The sequence below is a fragment of the Alosa sapidissima genome, chromosome 1 (genome assembly GCF_018492685.1).
Source record: "Alosa sapidissima isolate fAloSap1 chromosome 1, fAloSap1.pri, whole genome shotgun sequence".
NCBI lineage: Eukaryota > Metazoa > Chordata > Actinopteri > Clupeiformes > Clupeidae > Alosa > Alosa sapidissima.
The window spans coordinates 41900334-41923567 of NC_055957.1; the positions used below are offsets into that span (position 1 = coordinate 41900334).

Below are 23234 nucleotides of genomic sequence, written 5' to 3' on the forward strand. Positions count from 1 at the left end.
AAACCAAGGATGGAGCTGTAAGGTTACCAACCAATTTGGTAACCTTATTTGGTGTATGGTGCTGGTCATATAATTAGAATATCATCAAAAAGTTGATTTATGTCAGTAATTCCATTCAAAAAGTGAAACTTGTATATTATAGGCTATTTATTCATTACACGCAGACTGATATATTTCAAATGTTTATTTCTTTTCATTTTGATGATTATAACTGACAACTAATGAAAATCCCAAATTCAGTATCTCAGAAAATTACAATATTACTTAAGACCAATACCAAAAAAGGATTTGTAGAAATGTTGGCCAACTGAAAAGTATAGACATGAAAAGAATGAGCATGTACAGCACTCAATACTTAGTTGGGGCTCCTTTTGCCTGAATTACTGCAGCAATGCGGCGTGGCATGGAGTTGATCAGTCTGTGGCACTGCTCAGGTGTTATGAGCATAGACAGTAAAAGAAATGGACGAACAGACTCCGTCGTTTTCAATGGGAGGGGGGCACTGAAGGTTTTTTCAGTTGGCTTGCCATTGTACTGAATCTTGTAACTCCTATGATAGATGGTTTACATAGAAATTCTTCTCACACTTCCTTCACCTTCAAAGTCATCAAAGTTAAACATTTATTTATGTATTATTATTAATTTCATCCTAACAAGTGATATCAAGTCGTGTTAATGTTGAAACTACCAGACATGATCATCTTCAAACACAATGGTAGCCTAAAACAAAACAAAAAAGTTATAGCCTTTCTTGAAGAATATTGGTACTTGTATAAAAGAAGGATTGTGGTTTATACATCACACGAACTTAGTCAGGGCCAATACACTATCAAATAGACCACTGTAAATGTTAGTTTAAAAACTCAAACTTTTCAGGTAGCCGACAGGCTAACCTTTAGCATTTCCGACATTGTATGTCATTACATAATGCAGCTAACATTAGCCTACATGCTGCAACACAGGTATGAAATATATTATGTTTTAGTGAGTGTCCAAAGGGGTGAAAGCCACTTTAAATCGGGTCACATTATTGACTATTGTGTGTCCGAGAGTCAGCTTGTGGGTTTTGTAAGGGCCAGCAAGAGGGACAAGACCTACAAAATTGTGGTGAGTGGTGCAGAGAGGTTGGTAACGTTAATGCTGCTAGGCTACTGTAGCCTTCATACTGTATGATTCATATCAATCATTAACCTAGGAATACTTCTTTGTGCATTTAAAGAACATTTTGTGTAATAATTCACGGCAAATTAATAAACTGAATATGGTGGTGCAAGAGCACCATGCACCAGTCCATGCATCAGCCCAACTGAGCAGTGATGACAGCATAGGATGACAGTCAGGTATGAAGCACTGCACCATGTTGTTAGCTTTAACCGCTTTCACACACACACACAATATAAAATACACGATGATAAATATAAAATTAAATATCAAAACACTATTATTTACACGATTACTCCTGAATTAACTGCACGTAGTGATGTGCCCAATGAAGCGAAGCTTGTGTCGAGCAGAAAGGGGCGTGCCAGATGAAGCCCCGGTTCGAGGCTTGTGTCGTTTCCATAAAAATCACGTGACTGATGACAAACGAGGCCTCGGCAGAGAATAGGCGTGTTCGACTTGAGGCAGATCTGTGCAGATCTGACTTGATGTGATGCATGCTGGGTTGAACACAATGCATACTGGGATGGACGCAATGCTTGCTGGTTAGAAATTCTGTCCGACTTCTGTCAGCCGGGGAGGGACTTACCACCGTGACACCATGTCACATGGCCTTAAAATATCGCGGGAGTCTAATGGTGCTTTCTATTTGTCTTGTAAATCATCGTACACCCACTCGTACAACATGTACGAATGAGTGGCTATAGGAACGCGTTTCTCTCGAGCCACGAGGGGCATTAGTAGGAGGCTAGTCATTGTTATTGTTTTGTGCTACATGTAGCCTCTAGCTAAACGGCTGGAAAACAAATTGTTACATTGTAAAACCGTGCAATGCATGAATTGGTGACCGGATTGAAGCAGCAATGTAATCTAGTGTGTAAGAGCATTACATCAACATTAACATGACCAACACAGTACATATGCATAAAAAATACATGTCATCTCATCTCAACTATGGGCGCAGCCATGTTTGTTGTAAGGTCGTACGTCCACCTCAGGGTACCCTCAAGTACTCCGAGGTAAAGTGGGCGTGCCTGCCCAAAATGCTGCAAGAAAGCTGGGTAATTTACACTTTCCAACTCGGGCGGCGGATTTACGAGACAAATAGAAAGCACGGTTAGCCTGCAGACAGATCTTGCAGTTGCCTTCCACGAGCTGCACGAGCTGAAACACGCCCTCATGACGTCAGTTCAAAGACTTGATAGGGCCATTTGGGAGGAATCGCCTCATGACCATTTTGACGGGAGTCTCATGCTGCTTCCTTATGTTGGAATATGCGAAAATAAACAGAAATTGAAGGGATACCTTCTTATATGTGATTTCTGCAACAATGGTAGGCTAGCCTACTGAAAACGTTTGGATATTCTGTTATTTTCTGCTGTTGGCTAAATAGATAGACACACATATAGGGAAAACACTTGATATTGAATTTATGTGCTACAATGCAGGCCTGTTAACTGTATGACAACAGTGGTTTATTTAAACTACATCATAAGAATTTATTTCGTCAGTCATCATGCTCATTTTAATGAGTAAGAATGAAAGTTCTGCTGTGTTTATTGCAAACAACATTCCGCGATGTCTCCCGCGAGTCACGTCAGGCAGACTGTAGCCTGTCTGTCCGGGATGAGCTGCCCTCTGTTGTAGCTCCTCCCGGCTAGCCTCTGAAGATCACGTTTACGTAGAAAGCCAGACCAAGTCAGACTCAGTCCAAGTCGAACACGCCTATTGTCTAATAGAGCATCACAGTCCCGCCCACAGGAGTTTCCGAGAGTAAGAATTCAATGCAATTTCTCCATTGACAATTCAGGTATAAGACATAAAAACTTAACTGCACATGGTAGACTCAAAACCAGCTACGGCTGTAATAAGCGATTGTGTATGCTCATATAGACGCAAAAAGTTCACGGGGCACTAACCTCGTTTTGAGATAAATGTCTTTTTTTCGCAATGTCTTGGATAAGTACTTCATTACCCACAATCCTGAACAATCCCACAATCCCACAGTGATGCCTCTGATTGGTGGAAAGGCCGTTAAGATCATGTTTGAAACTTTATCAGCGAAAATTATTGACAAAGATGGCGGAGTCTTTTACTGCCTATGGCGAAAATCTTAATGTGAATAAAAACTTTCTAGACTAACATTGGTACTTGTATCAACAAGGATTGTGGTTTATATATCACACAAACTTAGTCAGGGCCAAATACACCATCAAATAGAACACTGTAAATGCTAGTTTGAACACTTAAAGGAATTATCCGGAGTAAAATGCACTTTAGATCAATTTACGGATGATTGGGAGTACATACGTTGAGTTGACACCCAAATCATGTCATTCGGATGTGTTTTGAGAAAGTTCGATGTTACCGTTTTTAGTCAAAGCTCGTTAGCGTGGAAGTGAGAAGGGCATATTATTTCGCCGCTACAAAACGCTATTTTTATACCTCTTCTACAGTTCCAAACAACATTGCACTTACGTGGTAGTGAGTAGAGGGTCCCTAAAGCCAAACCGAAGTATCCCGAGGTCTTTATGTGGTCGGATAGAGAGTCAAGAATGAATTTCATCAAGCCAGTACCTTTCCGGAAATGTTGCCATCTTTGCTGCCATCTTTAGGGGAAAGTCAGTAGGAGTCGATTGCCCGTTCACTCGAATATAACCTTTCAGCATACAACATTAAAAAGTGTCTGAACATGGCATTAAGAAACATACATGAACTTCACGTTAGCAGATCAAACTTACCAGCAATGTTACAGCAACGTCTGTGTCAGCCCATCTTGTAGGCCTAACGTTAGCTGAGGCTGCTCGGCTGACGACGAGGCGGGTTCACCGGCTTGCTCAGTCTCATACAAAGCCCCGCCCTTTTACCCATATATGGGTGACGTCACAGACGCTTTGTCCATATTTTTTACAGTCTATGATAATAACACATGTTTTCTTCAACTTAAATGTACTTAAACGCAACATAAGGACATTTTAGAATATTACCTGGAATAAAATAGGCTACAAGTGTGGATTCGTGGGTTTTCAGCATTTAGATCTCGGGACAACAATCAAACTAATTGCTAATTCACATGAAAGTTTCTCTAAAAAAACTTTACAAGAGTCATAAATTATCAACTAAACTCAAAATAGTTAACTGTACATTGTGTTACAAAATATGAGACAAGTACTAGAATTCTAAGAAAAACGTGTTTATCCCGGACCTCCCAAATTGCGTGACTTACCCATTATCTATTAAACTCCAGTCTGGGTAAATGCAACGCGAATCTCACTATCACACTGTATCCACCTACCGCTACTGTAAATGGCATAATTGCATCACTTTTAGTGATAATTTAAATGCACTATGCAAGACTTTCACATTTATGAAGCCAATTTGATGGTGAATGAACTTGTAATAGGCGAATCAAAGCTATACACAGCATAGATGTAGCGAGTCCCTACGGAGAAAACCAGCCATGCAACTTTCAAGAGTGGCGCCCGCCAAAATTCTCGAGAATCTGAAACATTACCTTGTCAGTAGTTCTTTGGAGAGAGTTTTTGCCTGTTGTTAATCCTTCACTTCCACAACAAAAGCATTTGCATTGTGTACAGGGGAGATAAGTATGGAGTGAGGATTGTCTCAAAATTATTTAAATATATATAAAAGCATATATATACATATACATACATTTATAAATATCCAAATACAAAATACAAATATAAAAATGTGACATACAAATAAATAAACAAATTTATATAAATAAACGTGTCTTTGTAAATATATTTTCGAGATTTGAAAATAAATATGCTTGACTTTGTATGTGGAATCTGCATTTGTGAATCTCCTTTTTGCTTTTATGTCGATGACGTAATTTTGAGACATTCCTACTGCACACCAAGATCCACAAATAAATACCACTAGATTTGAATGTGAAGACACCCTCCACTGAACAACCAGCAGATGGCAGTGTTGTACAACATGTCTGTTATCAACTGATAGCAACTGAATCTTTCCGACGCTGTTTTCCCTAGTTCAGTTCAGTCAAGTGGTCTATGACTAGCAGGATTAACGACATGGAAGACACTGGATTAAATGGATAGGTAAGTAGTAACAACTAGCCAGAACGATTTATTATTTATAAATGTATGTATATGTATATATATCCTTTTATATATATTTAAATAATTTTGAGACAATCCTCACTCCATAGATAAGTCGCGAGAAGTTTGCTATTTACAAGTCCTTTTAGGCAAGTCCCTCCACTTGGCGGCCATATTGCAATGCTTTTTGGGCACTTATCGGGCATCTATTTCGGCAGAAATGCATGTGCGCAAGGCTTCATGACACCAATCTTGCTCCAGCAGCGAGATCATATGGAGTGAGGATTGTCTCAAAATGATTTAAATATATATAAAAGGATATATATACATATACATACATTTATAAATATCCAAATACAAAATACAAATATAAAAATGTGACATACAAATAAATAAACAAATTTATATAAATAAACGTGTCTTTGTAAATATTTTTTCGAGATTTGAAAATAAATATGCTTGACTTTGTATGTGGAATCTGCATTTGTGAATCTCCTTTTTGCTTTTATGTCGATGACGTAATTTTGAGACATTCCTACTGCACACCAAGATCCACAAATAAATACCACTAGATTTGAATGCGAAGACACCCTCCACTGAACAACCAGCAGATGGCAGTGTTGTACAACATGTCTGTTATCAACTGATAGCAACTGAATCTTTCCGACGCTGTTTTCCCTAGTTCAGTTCAGTCAAGTGGTCTATGACTAGCAGGATTAACGACATGGAAGACACTGGATTAAATGGATAGGTAAGTAGTAACAACTAGCCAGAACGATTTATTATCGGTTTCGATGTGTAGTGCCGTTTTTAATTTCATAGACTGTAAATAAGTCCATTTAGTCAGTGTACAGCTGCTAACGTTAACAGCTAGCTAAACAGCTGGTGCCTGTTCAGCTTTGTTGGTGCCTGCACAAAACACATTAAGTTAAGATTTCCCTTAAAATCTGATTTATAGCCCCTTTAAAATAAAATGTAGTTTTCCCTAAAGTTATTGTGTCTTGCAACTCAAGTGACAGGCTGTGTTCGTGTTCGCTGTTTTACAGATGTTGCAGATCTTACATTACAGATGTTAACATAGCTTCTAGGTTAACTTAATGTGAGAGCCAGCTCAGCTGAGATCGCTATCTGACAGACTGCCATTAATGTCAATATTGCTAAATGGACTTATTTATACAGTCTATGAAATTAAAAATGGCACTACACATCGAAACCGATAATAAATCGTTCTGGCTAGTTGTTATTACTTACCCCTCCATTTAATCTAGTGTCTTCCATGTCGTTAATCCTGCTAGTCATAGACCACTTGACTGAACTGAACTAGGAAAAACAGCGTCAGAAAGATTCAGTTGCTATCAGTTGATAACAGACATGTTGTACAACACTGCCATCTGCTGGTTGTTCAGTGGAGGGTGTCTTCGCATTCAAATCTAGTGGTATTTATTTGTGGATCTTGGTGTGCGGTAGGAATGTCTCAAAATTACGTCATCGACATAAAAGCAAAAAGGAGATTCACAAATGCAGATTCCACATACAAAGTCAAGCATATTTATTTTCAAATCTCGAAAATATATTTACAAAGATACATTTATTTATATAAATTTGTTTATTTATTTGTATGTCACATTTTTATATTTGTATTTTGTATTTGGATATTTATAAATGTATGTATATGTATATATATCCTTTTATATATATTTAAATAATTTTGAGACAATCCTCACTCCATAAGATCACAACACATGCTTGGCACGATGTCTTCACAGCAGAGCACAGCATGATTGGCTCAATGTATTCACAGCACAGCACATGATTGGCTTAATGTATTCACATGTCGACGTTTTGCTGCGGAAGGGGTGTGATAAGTGTAGACAGCTGCCATATTGGTGTTACAAACTAACCCCATGCATTTCTATGGAGAATTTTTTGAGTGATGTCTCCTCATTAGAAAGTCTCTGTTTACAATAGCAGAGTAACATAAATACATCGCGACTAGAGAAAGCTCTAAACTCGACAAAAATACCTAAACCTGCATAGTATACCTTTAACTAGCAACTAGTTTCACTCCGTTACATGCACCCCCTACCCTGGAAATCCAGAGTTCTCGCGAGAGAACTTTATAAATTATAATAACTTTATAATAATCTTTCTAGATTATCAGGGTCTGGATTTTCCAGGCTATGCACACCCTTAAATTATACTGAAATGGGGCAGCGTGCATGAAAATCTGACAACTAGAAAGAAGAACAATAAAAAGAAAAGAGAGAGAAAAAAATTGTGAATCTCGAGCATTGATGTAGGCCTACCAAAATGTCATAAATTCATAAATCAAAAATTCTTCTGTAAGAAGTGCGTAAGTACAGAGTGGTACCAAAACCTATAGCCTACTCATTGGAAACCTACCCTGCATGCCAATATTCGTGGAATTTCCATAGGGGGCCATACAATAAATGAATAAACACACACACACACACACACACACACACACACACACACACACACAGGTATGCACACACTCACACACACACACACGCATGCACACACACACACACATAAACAAACACACGATAAACACACACACACACACACACACACACACAAAAAGCAAACACACACATGCACACACTTATTAACCTGAACCTGATAGTCATACTGTACATCATAACCAGCTGCTGGAGGGCAAAAAGGTCCTAGTATTGATTACTGTAAGTTGTAGATCTCGTATCTTTGTGGTTTGGTGTTCGCATGCTTCTTTGGGTATCTCTTGTGTAGTTAAGTTATGTTGGACTAAAATAAGATGGAAATGGTTCATGAGATCATGGCTTAATGCAGAGCAGGGAAGAAAGGAGAGTGCCAGTCAGAAAAATACCAGTTTGCCATCAGTAGGCTAATACAAATATGTAATAGCACATGTTCTTTGATAGGTGGCGTGCAAGTGCAAGATACCTTCATGATCACAGGAAAGAGTGGGTTGCTGAACTCAAGGGAAGAGTGGGTTGCTGAACTCAAGAGAAGAGAGAACCCTCCTTAAGCCCTCAGTAGTGGTTGGAACTGATGTTCCATTTTTAGCCACAGGGAGAGGGAGGGAGTGAGAGAGAGAGAGAGAGAGAGAGAGAGTTCATAGAACTTGTAGCATTATTTGAGAATCAGACACCGATGATTCGCCTCCCAAACGTGTCAGAGCTTGAAGAAGAGTATTTGAAGGGGAGAAGGCTTGAACTATCAGTGGGCTGCTAGAATAGGCTATTCGTAAGGAGAACACTAGACTGTACCCCTGAAAAATTATTTCCATCTACGAAAGAATTCATCAAAGTAAGTTATTTCATATGCTCTGTTACAACTTCCTCTTCTCTTGTGTGTTTGCAAGTTGAGAACTTGCAAATCATTTTTGTGTCCAATTTATTTCTATCTAGTCTATTTACATTATAACATATTTTTACATTATTGATTGGCTTAATATGCCTAGACAACTTGGCCTACTAGTTTTCGTGACGTTTATTTATCAAAGCTGTTGTCAGATCACATTTGTTATGTTATCAGTTTGTTTTAACGAATTTAACCTAATATGAATTAAATATGTAGGTTGACGGACGCACGGCAAGGAAACGAATGATCATAGAATACTGCCAGGCATATATTGGTTTCGTATCGTTTTTCTTATCACTGACGGCAGCGGAAACATGTTTAGGTCAATGAGCGCATCGGAAGTTTGCGCGTCTTTGTAACAGGAAACAGCTGAGAGAGGGAGAGAATACAGGCCTGCAATAGAAATTATTTTTTATAATATAAAAGACTGAAAAGGCCCATTAAAAACTAGGCCTAGCCTACTGTAGGCTACTGCTGCTACTACTAGGCCTAATAATAATAGTAGTCGTAATAATAATAATAATAATAACAACAACAACAACAATAATAATAGTTGTAGTAGTAGATATATGTATATGGTAAATTCTTATGTTGTATTACCTTTTGTGGTATGGAATACAGAAGGTGGTCATAGCAACAACTGTGCAATGTCATTAACAGTCATAATCACCAAACAGAATGTTATCCACAAATATTGTTCCAGTGTCCTATTGTGCATACAATATCACAGTGGTTAGTTATGTTCTGGTGGGCTTGCTTGTAGACTTCACCACTGGTATATAAATGAAAATGGCTAAACAGGGTGTAAAAGAAGCCAGGGAAGCATGCCTAAACAAAGGAAACAGCTCCGGAACATCTTGAGCAACCCACCCCTAACAGGTGGCTGTATTGCCTCAGTGCTACCAACATTGTTTAAGTTCGGCCTTGACTATTAAATTATAATGGTTGTTAATATTTGAAATGTAATTTAGGAATTGTTTTTTCTGTGTAGAATGTTGATATCTTTACAGCTCTAAGTAAAAGTTTTTACAAATGTTTTTTCCATTTCATGTAATATTCTTTCATACCAGAGAGTTGTTTTATCCTCATGCACTGTTTGCCTAACTATTTAGTTCAGCGACAACATTGCAAACCTGGTTGAATGTCTAGTTTAGACTGGGTTTGAGTCACAGTGGGGTGTAAGCTTAGTGGGTACTGCTGGGTGGGCATTCATGGGTGGATATGTTGCTGCACTGGTCCTGGGCCAGTGTGGCTATTTCAGTCATCAGCAGGGATCCTCATCCACAAGCATGTGGCCCCCGGGGCAATAAACATTCCCTAGACTGCCTCTTATGATTCTCATTTATTCATGCCAATGCTCAAATACCTTATGCGCACACACACACACCAATATAGGCTTTGTTTGCAACTAGCAGTATACTTTATGGTGAACATCCATATGTTTACTGTGAATGTTACAATACAATAAATATACATATATGCAAATTTGCAGCCCGAATGCCACAAATAGTACATATGTATATGCACAACATACCATAACTCACACCTATAGAAGATGTTCAGTTTCCAGAGTTGTGACTGAATGGAAAAAGCATTTCAACAGAGAGGACACACAGGCCCTCAGTTACCCCTGGAAAATATGTGTTTGCATATCCATATTAGAGTGTGTACTTTAGGGTGGAGGGCACTGAAGGCGCTGAGATGTCTGTAATTCCAGCACTACATTCTGTGACCTGCAGTGGTGTTAACGCTCATAAGGACCCTAATAACTTATATTCCATGATGCTAACTTTGTGTATTTGATGTCTAATAATCTTTCTCTGCTCTCGGATGGTGTGTTTATGTTGTGACTCTCATTAAATAGTCCACCCCAAGCACATCAGTTATATATGAGTATTCTTCTCTTTCCAAATGAAAGGCTTTTTTTTATTTTCATGCCTCCTATCAATGATTTCTAATTTATGAGAATGTATTCTTCACCCCAACAAAACAGTCAGTCTGTTGGAGGAAGATACAAGAGTAATGTATGTAAGTGGCTCTAGTCCTTTATCATCCTCTGTTTTCACCACCCTTACCCTTTATCTCTTCTGTCCTCTCTCTCTCTCTTTCCTCCTCCTCCTCTTCCTCCACTACCTTTTTCTCTTCCATCAGGAAAATGGCTCCCTCCCTGTCTCAGGCCTATAAGAGGCGCTGGTGGATGGCAGTGACAGCGGTCATTGAGAACCTGCTGTTTTCTGCGGTCTTACTGGGCTGGGCCTCCCTCCTCATCATGCTTAAGAATGAGGGCTTTTATTCACACCTGTGTACAGGTGAGTAACCGCTCCATATCTAGGTAACACCAGAGTGAAGCTTATGCAACCCGAAATTCACCCAAAGTAGGTTTCCATGGTAGCCAATCCTTCACAAGTCTCGGCTTGCACCTAAAGGGCCAGCTCATCTTCTTTGATGTGTTCGGTAAATCATGGCTTTGAGATCAGATCATAAAAGCTTGGAAGTAAAATCCCTCTCATTCTTCCTGATGTGGAAGGAATATATGAGAACAGGGGTTGCAGAGACAGGCCATATACACAGTATAAAGTCTGGTTCACTGGAAGAAAACAGCCAAAAGTACTTATTTTGTAATTTTTAAAAACTCATTGCACCCACTTTGATTCCTGGCCCTCCTCTCTACCCCAACCCTTCCTTCCTATTCCCTCGCCCTTTCCCCCGGTCATCCATATCTCTCTCTCTTTCTTGCTCTCCCTTCACCCAGAGAACAAGACGCACCATGCCAACGAGACACTGCTGGAGGACCTGGACTGGCCCAGCTGTGTGGAGCAGGAGGAGGTGCTCAACCTGGGCTTCACCATCGGCTCCTTCATCATCAGCGGCGCCACGCTGCCCCTGGGCATACTCATGGACAAGTATGGCCCGCGCCCGCTGCGTCTGCTGGGCAGGTGAGACCAAAGCCCCAGGGCTGTGCTCTGGCAGTGCCAACTCATCCTGTGGTTGCATCCTTAGGGGCCTCATCATCATCATCGTCATCTTTGTCATCTTCATCATTTTCATAATCACTACACCAATAATGAATATGGACTGCAGTTCAGCATGATACATGTTAAGACCACCAGGCTCGTTTGTGGTGATTTAACATATAGGAGACCACACGTAGATAAGCGTTACCAAAATATGTTTATTAAAGTAATAATGTATGCCAAACGTGAACTACAGTCAGTATCCATGAAATGGTGAGAAAATAAAAGTGGAGTGTAAATCAGGGTAAAATGTAAATTGCAGTCTAAAGATAAAGGCAACGCATGTTCTCCTGGAGAGAGGGAACCTCGAACCCAGCCAGGTAGCCTTTTATATAGCTGGATGCCCTGATCAGCTGACTACCAAACCTGTGCACTGAGAACCTGTGCATTGACTCCACCCTGCAACACAGAGAAACAAAGACAGGCAAACAGAGACCAACAGTATCATAACATACATGACATGTCATACACTGTTCTGTCACAAACACTGTCCATAACTGACATTAGCAGACATTATTATAAAACATTCCTACAGATTCTGAAAATGTTTAAATTCCTGCAGGGTTATCCATATTCACCACTGCTCCCTCTATCTTTATCTCTCCCCTCTCTCTGTATGTCTCTCTCCCTCTCAGTGCCTGTTTTGCTTTCTCCTGTGCCCTGATCGCCATAGCTTCATATAATCCTGCTGGTGAGTGTGCAAAGTTGGTATATGACAAAATGATTCAGCTCAGGAAATACTGTCAGAATTTGCACCTTCATACATAGTTATGAATAACATCACCATGTGAACCCTGAACCCCTAGCAGGATGTTGTACATCCATCCAGTAACCATATTTGAGTAGGTTGTGTAGGCTGCTTGAAGAACCTGTTGCTCACACAGCTGAAGACTGTCACATCTCTCTCTTACAGTGTTGTCCATCCTTATATTTGTTGCCGTTTCTTTCAACGGGTTCGGCGGAATCTGTCTCACTTTTACCTCCCTTACGGTAAGATTGAGCACACACACAAGAACACACACACGCACACGCACACGCACACACACACACACACACACACACACACACACACACACACAAGCATACATATGCAATAGATGACAAGAAATAAAAACATACTCTATACATGGTGTGATGCATGATACACCAACATGTCCAAGTAAACAAGATACTTCTAAACATATATAGCACATGGAAGTGTGGTCAAAATAGATACATATCATCTGGTATTACAAGCTTTCAAAGTAGGAGTTCCTTTATTTGGCCTGAATCTTTTCCAAGAATTCACCAGAATTTCCCAGAATCTTTTCCCAGAATTCAATTACTTCAGTACATTAAGGACAGAGTTTATTTTGTGTTTGCATTGAATGACACAGGTATTTTTTTAGTGTTTTGTGTGTGTGCGCGTGTGTGTGCGTGTGTGTGTGTTTGTGTGCCCTGTGAAAATTTCATATTTGTTGTGAGTGTCTGTGTTTGATCTAAGTAGCTCATTCATGTCTGCCATGTTTATTTATGTGTGTATTGTGTGTGTGTAGATATTCCTTTTATGTAAAGGCTTTTTGTGCTCTATTACTGTAAATCTATATTCATAACCATTTCCATCCATGTGAGTCTGTGTGTTTGCGTGCGTGTGTGTGTGCATGTGTGTGTATGCGTGCGTGCGTATTTGTTCAAGATGTAAGTGTGTTTTGGCTGCTCTTAGTGCTGCACATGGTGTTCCACATCCCAGCCTTAAATTTTGGCACGCCTGCCCCAACCAATCACAGCACAGACCCTCCAGCACGCCCTCGCCTCTGTCTGTCCCTCCCACTTCATGAGTCAAAACACACAAGGACACAAGTCTCATTCACCTCTCTCTCTCTCTCTTTCGCTCTCACTCTCTCTCTCTCTTTCTTTCTTCCTCATCTGGATATGAAGAATGTCCACACATATTCATGAATCTGTTTATGGTGTATTGCAGGTAAAACAGTCAAACTGCAGTTAGGTTTGGAGTAAAAAAATAAATCAAAACTACTTGATTGAAATTATATTTGATTTATATTACCTGGAATGCACCACAACAATTAATTTATGAAAATGAAGATATCCGTTATAGCAAGTAAACGCTCACAGATGCCACAGATCAGGTTACAGCACGTTTTTTCACATGCTCTAGGCTCACTGCAGCCTTCCTGGCACAGAGGCTGAGAACAAAGAGAAATAGTCTGTGACTCCGAGCATATGGTCACGTGCTTGAGCACTGGCCATATCTACACGTCTAGTGTAGCTTTTCCAACGGCTATCTTTCGTTCTCTTTACTCTGCCCTTCCCTTTTTCCCCTCACCCTTGACGCCCATCATTCCATCTATTTGGCTGATGTGTTGTTTGGCTTGCGTGTTACCAAGCCTCTTAATATCACCTCCATGACTGGACAAACTGGCAGCACTCACTGTCCGGGTATAACAGAGGGAGAGAGGGAGTAGAGGGTGGCGGGGGAGGGCGCTGGGTTGAAAACGTGATACATGGTGAGACCACAAAGTCAGGGATAGAGAAATGGACTTACATTGGCGGTGGACATTCTGACGGACGAGTTGGACAAGATGGCTTTCAGTTGTGACATTCACTTTGCCATTGCGCCTTTTCTCCCTGGAAAACTATGGAAAACTAACATTCTTTTCAAGAGACAGTGAACATACCTGTACATACCAATCATGAATATGTGACCAAAAATGTCAAAATGGAAGAGCTGTTTTTACAAAACCAAAGCCAGAGGCTTTATTTTAGAGTTGAATAGCAGAATGCAGCAATGTTTGCATATGGTCCTTTTCTTTCCATACTGCTTTTCTTATTAATGTTTGAGTCCTATGAAGTTTCATGTCTGATCACGTACTCTAATCAGTTGACTTTGGTCTTGACTTATTTACCCAGCGAGAGAGAGAATGGTTTACTGTATATATATTCTAGGCTTGGCCTCTGTGGAACTTGTTTTGTGTTTGTGTATGTTTGCTTTCACAAACTCCCGGTAGGCTAGCAACTGCATTTCCAGAAGCATATGATCGTCCAGTAAACAATAAACACTGAAACAATATGTGGAAAGGAGCATGCTGTGGAAAAGAGACAGGGGGAAAAGGAGTGGTGGGGGCCATGACTTTGTAGAGGTCATTGACAAATGGGATGGAGGGTGGCAGAAGGAGGGGGGCTAGGGGCTGGAGGGACATGTCCTAAGGTGAACTTGGAAAGTTTAGCTATGAGTTACATGGGGAAACCATTTCACACGCGGTGGGTGTGTGAGTAGATTTGAGTGGATGTGGCGATGGGTGTGGGCTATTTGATTGCAACCTTAATAAACAAAGCATGCTGTGTATGATCAAAGTTTGGTATGATTTAGCTGTTTAGGAATCTTGGACTATTCCAGACTATATGCTATTCAGAGTGAATTTGACTTTCAAAGATATGTAAGCCGAAGAGCGAATTTGGCAGTCTCTGATTGGCAAACATCATGAAATGCCTTGTAGGGATCATGCAGGTGTCAACTGTACTGGCAAGAGTCAGACAGTATCCCTGCATGTCAACCCAATTCATGAAGACAGGTGGTGTAAGGAGAGGACCAGGTTTGGAATAGGCCACAGCACATGTCCAGCTAACCAACAGGACTGAATTTATTATTACTCATTAATTGTGAGTGATTGATATGAGAGGGGCATGCATGGGAATGTCTGTTACATCTCCTCCTGAACTTCTGTTTAGAATACTATGCTGTTCTGTGCAATACAGTGTTAAACGTTCAAAAAAAAAAAAAATCACATACTGTAGATCTGTCAGTCACTTTTGTTGTATGGAATGGTCAAGGGCCATACCTGTTTACGCCAACTGAATGGTATTTTGTGTTTACATTTTGTTGAACTGCAGGTACAATTGTCTAACAGTATAATCATAGACTGGTTCCAGAATGTTGTTTGATTTTTGTTGGAAGATCGTGTCATCTGTGCTGACTTGCTATTTACCATCACATGTTATGCCACACAGTGGTGATGTTTGTCCCTGACTGTTTACTGTGCATCTTGTGCTAGGTTTGCTTTTGTTGTGTCTTGATAGGATATCTGTGTCCTCTCTCACAGTGACCTGGCCCTTGGTCATTGGCAGGGATGCAAAGACATGCTCACAGCTGCAGTGTTTACCAGTACAGTTGCCACCTGCAGATTGTCACACACACTCTCTCTTTCCAGTCTCCAAACAGAGTCCAGGGGATGGAACGAAAGATAAGCCATAGAAAAAAGAGGAAGGGAGAGTGAGAAAAAAGAGGAAGGGAGAGTGAGAAAAAAGAGGAAGGGAGAGTGAGAAAAAGGGTGGAAACCTGTACCATGTGTCACAGGAAAGGGGAAGAACGAGACCCAGAAGGAATCTGTGCGTCTTATTCTGCTCGATTCCACTTAATTAATAATGGATCTACAAAAAGCTAGATTTGAGCCAGATGTTAAGTTAAGTTTAGATAAGTTTAGTTAAATTAAGTTACTTTATTTGTCCTTGAAGGAAATTTGTCATCAGCATGTAACCCATCTGGAGATAGTGTACATACATATACTGCAGCAGTTAGCTCATGTTAAGAGACTAGGCTGCCGTTGTGTCTACCCCAATGCCCCAGGCTATCCCCTGTGTGCCAGAATATGGAGTCAGTTATGTTCCTGTGTCTTGCATCAGTTCCCAGCTGTTCTCAGGGCAATACATGCTTCAATACGCCTCCTGCTGATACATTTATAGCACTGCAAATATTTTATACAATACAGCAATAGTCAATACAATTGTCAACTGTCACTGAACACAGAGTAGTGTTACAAAATGTTGCCTTCTCTGAATCTCACCCTGGGCCAACTCAAGTTGACCCTATCCCCTTCAAAATGAGTGTCATTAGCAATTGTGTGTTTGCTTTGATTTCCTGCCAATGCAGTCAGCAGTCTTACTCCCTCCCTCTCATTTTCTCTGTGTATTTTCCTTTCTGTCCTGCCAGTTGCCAAACATGTTTGGCAATGTACGATCCACCATCCTCTCCATTATGTTTGGTTCCTATGCTTCCTCTGCAGTCACATTTCCAGGGGTCAAGGTGAGTGGTTACAGAATCTTCTGGTATGATGACAATGTTATTCACCAGTCTTCTGATATGGTTCTTTTCTGCCTGAGATGTATAATATTGGTCACCTTTCAACAGTTATACATTAATTGGATTTAATAGACTTTAGTCTCAAATGTTTGAATGTATTGCTATGGTCAGATGAAATTGAGGTGATGAAATTAAAGGTTCCATAAGTGATTCTGGATGATGTCATGTCTGTTGATATTTTAACTAATTCTAACCCAAATCTAGATTTCAATACGTGTTGATTGCTTGCAATTATTCATTATAATACAGCTGCACCTACTAACCTACACTTATTTCTCAGCATATAGCTTTAGACCAGGGGTGTCAAACATACGGTCCGGGGCCAGATCAGGCCCGCCAGCAGGTTTCATATGGCCCCCCAGATGTTTTGGGTAGGAAGGGAAAATTAGAAAAAAGATATTCACATCCAACAACGTGTTATAAGCAATATTTCTATATGATAAATTGATTAAACCTAGCACTACAAACGATCCTCAGGAAGGAAGAAGCAGAATAACTAACATGGAAGTAGAGTATTTCAAGAGAGAAAAAGCAGTATATGACAGCAGTACATTATTGTGTACTTGTTTGCTCATAAGTGATATAATCAAACAACACTCTGATACCCATGCAGAAAAATGATAATGACCATGACAATGACGCCCCCCACGAGGTCTTATTCCAACAAATTCGGCCCAGCGGGCTTACTACCTAATACGAGTTTGACACCCTTGCTTTTAGACATTTGCTGAAACGTCATCCATCTGATCAGAATGGAGAGTAATCAGCCTTGATTTATCTCCTAATGTGACTGGTCTATTTTTTTCTCTCTGACTCCTCTCTCTTCAGATGATTTACGATCTGGGGGTGCCCTTCAAAGGGATCTTCTGGGGATGGGCGGGTTTTGCATGCCTCGTCTTCTTCAACTGTCTCGTCAATTGGCCCGCTGAGTCCTTCCCTGCCCCCGAAGACCCTCGCTACACGTGAGTGAATGACCAGTGTGGTGATCACATTCACGTCAGTGCAGGGAACTGAAGTGCTGAACCAGTAGCTGTGCAAGCCCTCAGACATGTGGGTGCAACACTAGAATAGAAGACAGAGATATGGCATCAGAGATATGTGGGGCCAGAAATGTGGCTATGCTTTTCTGTAGTCTTGAATTATGGCTGTCTTGTGGTATAACATTGTAATAAGCTTTTCATAGACTGGATGACACAACTACTGTTTGGTGAGATTTACTTCGTCATGAATAATAACTGCCATTCTCTCCATGTCTTTCTCTGTCTTTCATACACACACACACACACACATGTACATACACACACAAACACACACACATGTACACACACACACATGTACACACACACACACACACAGTAAGAAGGTCAAGCTGACGGGGCTGGTTCTGGAACACAAAGTGACCGGAGACCGCTGCTACACTCATGTGACCACTGTGGGCCAGACCCTCAGTGAGAAGGACTGCCCCTCCAATCTGTACAGCAATGAGGATCCACAAGACAGCCAAAGTAAGACATTTACTGATTCAACACACACACACACACACACACACACATACATACATCTCACACACACACACAGGGCTAACACAAATCGGCATAGAGTATATTGTCAGTACTTCCAGTGCAGTAATCATTTATTATGAAGTTATGAACATAAGGATCCAGAACCAGCCAATGGTAGACTCAAGTGCACTGCAACCCAGCTGTGTCCATGTAATTGTGTTAAGCCTATGTACTTTATATACCTTTAGAGTGACATGACTATCTGACCTTTGACCTCAGGTTCACCTCCATTCCGCCGCTCGTTCTGTTCGCCAATCTTTCTCTGGAGCATGATCACCATGGCAATGACGCAGCTGCGTCTCATTTTCTTCATGGGCGCCATGAACAAAATGATTGAGTTCCTGGTAACCCACGGCGACCCTAACCGTAAGTATCTGTATGCTTTGTGACTTGAATCTGTGTGACTGAGTGTGACTGTAACACAGTTAAACATTGTTACATACTTACACCTACTTACATTTTCTATTTCTCTTGCAGCCACTGAGGACATGGTACTGGAAGCAGAAGAACAAGGTATCAGCAAAGCTCTGACTCGCCTTGTTCACTGTTATGGTGTTGCATCATCACAGCTGTTTTCTGTTTACTTTACAAGTTTAAGGATTAGTACAACATTGTGTTTTGTGCTATATGACCATAGTAAGCTACGGTCATATTAATCGCATAGCAACCATGATATGATAGGTATCATGATGGATACAATCAAGCACGATAGTAGGTGCAGACTGACTCATTACATTTTTGCCTTCTGTCTTTCCACAGTTAACTTCTACTCGTCCATCTTTGGCACCATGCAGCTGCTGTGTCTGCTCACCTGTCCCCTGATTGGTTACATCATGGACTGGAGGATGAAGGAGTGTGAGGAGGATGCTAACCCCCCTGAGGGGGAGAAGAGGTAAGAGTGGACACTGGACAGCCAAAGACCACTGCTGAGAAAGAGACCTGTACAACATATTGGATAAATAAGTGGATAAAATGTCCTATGTATGCATTGTTTGACATAGATAAATACTGTACATTGGGGCATTCTTTATGACTGTTCATGACGTTTTTTTCATAGTCTTCCTGGGCCTCCAAAACGGGACAGAAAGATCCAGAAACTTACTAATGCCATCAGAGCCTTCATCTTCACTAACCTGCTGCTGGTGATCTTTGGCATCATCTCCCTCATAGACTACCTGCCCATACAGGTTTCATCACTATCATCTGAATCAAACAATAATTGATACTTTTAGAAATTAAACAAAGAAATACAAATAAGATATATGGTCCAAAATGGCTACCAAAGTCAAGTATGTTAATCTACTCTGTTGTCTCTCTCTCATTCTTTCCCAGCTGGTGGCGTACGTCCTGCACACTGTGGTGCGCGGTTTCATTCACTCTTGCTGTGGAGGTCTCTATGCCGCTGTGTGAGTACTTCACCTCCAGTTTGAATTTTGACTTAGTCAGTTTCATTTGAAAGTTAGGAGTGTCAACCTGTTGTAACTGACAATACGTAAATATCACTGACTGTATAGAATCCCATGTACTATCATGTTGGATCAGATGGTTATGATTTCATGTTCTGAGGGTGCACATGTTTTCTTGCAGGTACCCTTCTAATCACTTTGGGACCCTAACGGGGATGCAGTCTCTGATCAGTGCCCTGTTAGCCCTGCTCCAGCAGCCTCTCTTCATGGCCATGCTGGGACCCCTGAAGGGCGACCCTTACTGGGTAAGACCACTGGTCACAGACACACTAGCCTGTTATCAGCCCACAGGATATTGTCTCTGATGCAGCTGTTTGCCTGACAAATTAATGAGTGCCATTATTTTTGGAATGTGCCAGAGTTAAATCACTTCTAGTGCTTAGTTGCTGGTTTAGTAATTTACACTTGTGTTTGTGGTGTTAGTACACTGCAGTATGTGTTCATCTGTGAAAAATAATTCCTATATAATTTATAAACCCATACGAAATTGGGTTAAGTATTCCTCTGATTTTCCTGTTATCAACAGATCAACGTCGGACTCCTTGCATTGTCAATGGCTGGCTTCCTGTTGCCAGGATACTTGCTGTACCACCGCAGACAACTGGTCCATAGGAAGAAAGAGCTTGAACGCGAGGCTACTGACCATTCAGCAGATGAAAAGAAACGGCTCACCAGCAATGGCCTCTCCAAGCTTCAGAGCAATGGGCAAACAGGCAAAGGACACACAGGCAATGGGCACAAAAGCAATGGACATTTTGGCAATGGCCATGTAGACAGCCATGAAGTCTAAGAAAATATTATATTGATAATATTTGAGTCATAGTGGTCATTTTAGTTGTCATTTTATTTTTTTTCTATGGACAAAGGAAACTAAATCACAGTTTTAGTTCGTAGGGTATGTGCTTAACAGACATCAGATGGCTAACTGACTAATGTTTGTGTACCAAAACATTACACTATGGGATAAAACAAAACCCAAATCACATGCCATCTTATACACAGCTAAGTGACATTTTTTAACCTCTCAAGGATATAACTTATTAACAATTATTAATGTTAATAATTGTTTTGGATTATCAGTTTCCCATCCAAAAACAACCTCAAACATGCAGCTTTGAGTCTAGAAAGTGCTCCTCTTCAAACATTTGATAATTTATTAACATGTCAAATGTTAAAATTGGTTGTGTCTCTTTCTCTATGGCTTGTGTTTAAAAACAAGAAGTAGTTTGCCCCTTCGCATGAACTACAAGGAGATCTAAGCATGCGACCCAGGGAAGCAATTCATTTCAACCTGTCAATATCATACTCATTTATGACCAAAACTACCATATAGCTGCCATTATACCTGCCACATTCACAAACACATAATGATAGTGTTATCTGCAGTACATTAATATGGAGCCGGTAGAACAGATGGATTGGCTGTGTTCATTTTGAACTACCTCCCTCACAAGTTCATTCTCAATCTCATCACTCTGTTCTGTTCATTTTGGTGAAACAGTCAATCCATGATTGTTGATTATGAATGTGCACTAGTCAATAATCCTAAGAAACACTCTGTTAAGTCTGTTTTCTGTCTCTCTCTCTCTCTGCCCTCTGTGTGTGTTTTACCCACCTCACTTCCACCCAGTGCCCCCTCATACTTTGACCCATCTATTCCTTTTTCTTATGTGTTTGTCTTTGGATGTTCCCTCTTTCTGACCTGTGTAGTATGTCATCATTGCGTCAGTTGAGTCCCAAATCTGATTACTCACCGCTAGGTTTTGCCACAGTTAGGTTTTGTGCTGGCACAACCATGTTCACTAAAATATGCTGTAAAAAGTAGTTTTTTTTTTTTATTTACTTACTGAATGCTTTTTTAACCTGTTAGCCTGTATGTTAGTTTACTGCTTAACCAACATATTTTATTTAACTTGTTGCAATTAAATTAAGCAGGTTCAGTTGAATAGCCATCAGTTTTTAATGCCATCAAAGAAAAATCTTCATTGTGAATGAAGAGGACTATTTAATCAGATTGTTTTTGGGCTTGAGATGATGCTATTTCTACATGATCATGATGATTATGATGAAGAAATATGATGAAGCGGGGCTTCATCCAAATGCAGACACAATATTGTGTGTTGTTTCCACCTTGTTAGCCTGGTAAGAAATTCACTTCAGACAAGTATCCACAAGTATACTGTATTAGTGTTGATATCATATAAAACAAATTAACCCAAACTTAAGGGTAAAATCAGGCCTAAATGTTTAAATGTATTGTTATGTAGATATATTTTTAAAACCTACACATAGAGGTATTGATTTGATAGTTTATGGTTTTGTTGTTTTTGGATACGTGTTATTTTGCTTTTTGATCTTCTGTGGCATGCTCCATTTTACTGATAAATTAATACATTTTGCTGCTCTCAATTACATTTAAGGAAATAACACAGCTGTTATATGTTACAGTAAAGTCAATATTCTTTTCAAGGATGTTGTAGATATTTAAGAGAATAACAGAAGATATATTGGTGGATCAAGCTGTATGCCACTGAGTAGAGTTTTAGCTATCGTAGAAATTGTGTGTTTGTGATTTAAATGTATGAACTCATATTGGGATATCACAGGAACGATTGTACAGAATATGTGAATATTTCATGGCTGCATTGTTTCATTTTGATAATGACAACGATTAATCAGCATTTTGGTGCTTTATGCCTTATGCATTTGCTGTATGTCTGTTTAATTGAAATAAAAACATAATCCTGACTGTGTCCTATTTATTAATTAACCATGGGATACAAGAAAAACATGAACCCAGGTGACATAGTAGAAAACATAAAACCTCTGCAAAACATCACTAAATTAAATATTATGTAAAACAAATATTATTATGGACTGTAGTTACAGCAAAATCAAGTGTTGTCTTTGAATACTACCCCCCTCACTTCATGAAACCTCTTAAAATTAAATAATATAATAAATAATCCAAAAGGTTGGCTTTTGACTTTGAGGATATTTATCATATTGTTAGATACAGGCCACACATTTAACATACCACATGTGTGAAATAATGTTCTTTAATTTCCCTTATTTGAAGTGGTGTCTATTTGAAGCAGTGAAAGACACTGGCAAAGGAAGTTACAAATACAAGTGAGGGGTTTTGGCAAAGTTCCCTCTCTATACTTGTCTTTCTCATGAGCACTGATATTTCATCCAGCCCAACCCCCCCCACACACACACAGAGAACACGTGCACTCCGTGTGCTTCATATACGTAACTGTAACCTGATAACTTGCTCCTTCTGGATACCTTCCTCTATCAGTGCATGGACTAACTGATGGTGAGACAGTGATCCCATTCACTTGTTCCATTATGAACCCTTTGGTTTATTTATGTGTAGTTATTCTTTATCTACGAGGGCACTGCTAGAAATGTGGGGCCCTATGAAACCAATTTAATTTTGG

At 40.0% G+C, this 23234-nt stretch overlaps 1 protein-coding gene across 1 annotated transcript; it reads left to right on the plus strand.

Moving 5' to 3' along the window:
* Positions 1-8340: 8340 nt before the first annotated feature.
* Positions 8341-22536, plus strand: slc43a1b (solute carrier family 43 member 1b). The gene is made up of 15 exons (XM_042102616.1): positions 8341-8558; positions 10764-10921; positions 11365-11548; positions 12262-12317; positions 12540-12616; positions 16611-16703; positions 17589-17722; positions 18117-18265; positions 18542-18688; positions 18800-18835; positions 19082-19214; positions 19380-19509; positions 19655-19728; positions 19910-20033; positions 20315-22536. Exons 2-15 carry the CDS (start codon positions 10768-10770, stop codon positions 20576-20578), a joined length of 1755 nt encoding a protein of 584 aa, XP_041958550.1. The 5' UTR covers positions 8341-8558; positions 10764-10767; the 3' UTR covers positions 20579-22536.
* Positions 22537-23234: the final 698 nt, after the last annotated feature.

Bases quoted from the DNA above. Each gene is read 5' to 3' on its own strand.
- slc43a1b (XM_042102616.1), top strand. From the start codon at position 10,768: ATGGCTCCCTCCCTGTCTCAGGCCTATAAGAGGCGCTGGTGGATGGCA. The intron at 11,549-12,261 runs GTGAGACCAAAG...TCTCCCTCTCAG, and splicing joins CCGCTGCGTCTGCTGGGCAG to TGCCTGTTTTGCTTTCTCCT. The intron at 17,723-18,116 runs GTGAGTGAATGA...ACACACACACAG, and splicing joins CCCGAAGACCCTCGCTACAC to TAAGAAGGTCAAGCTGACGG.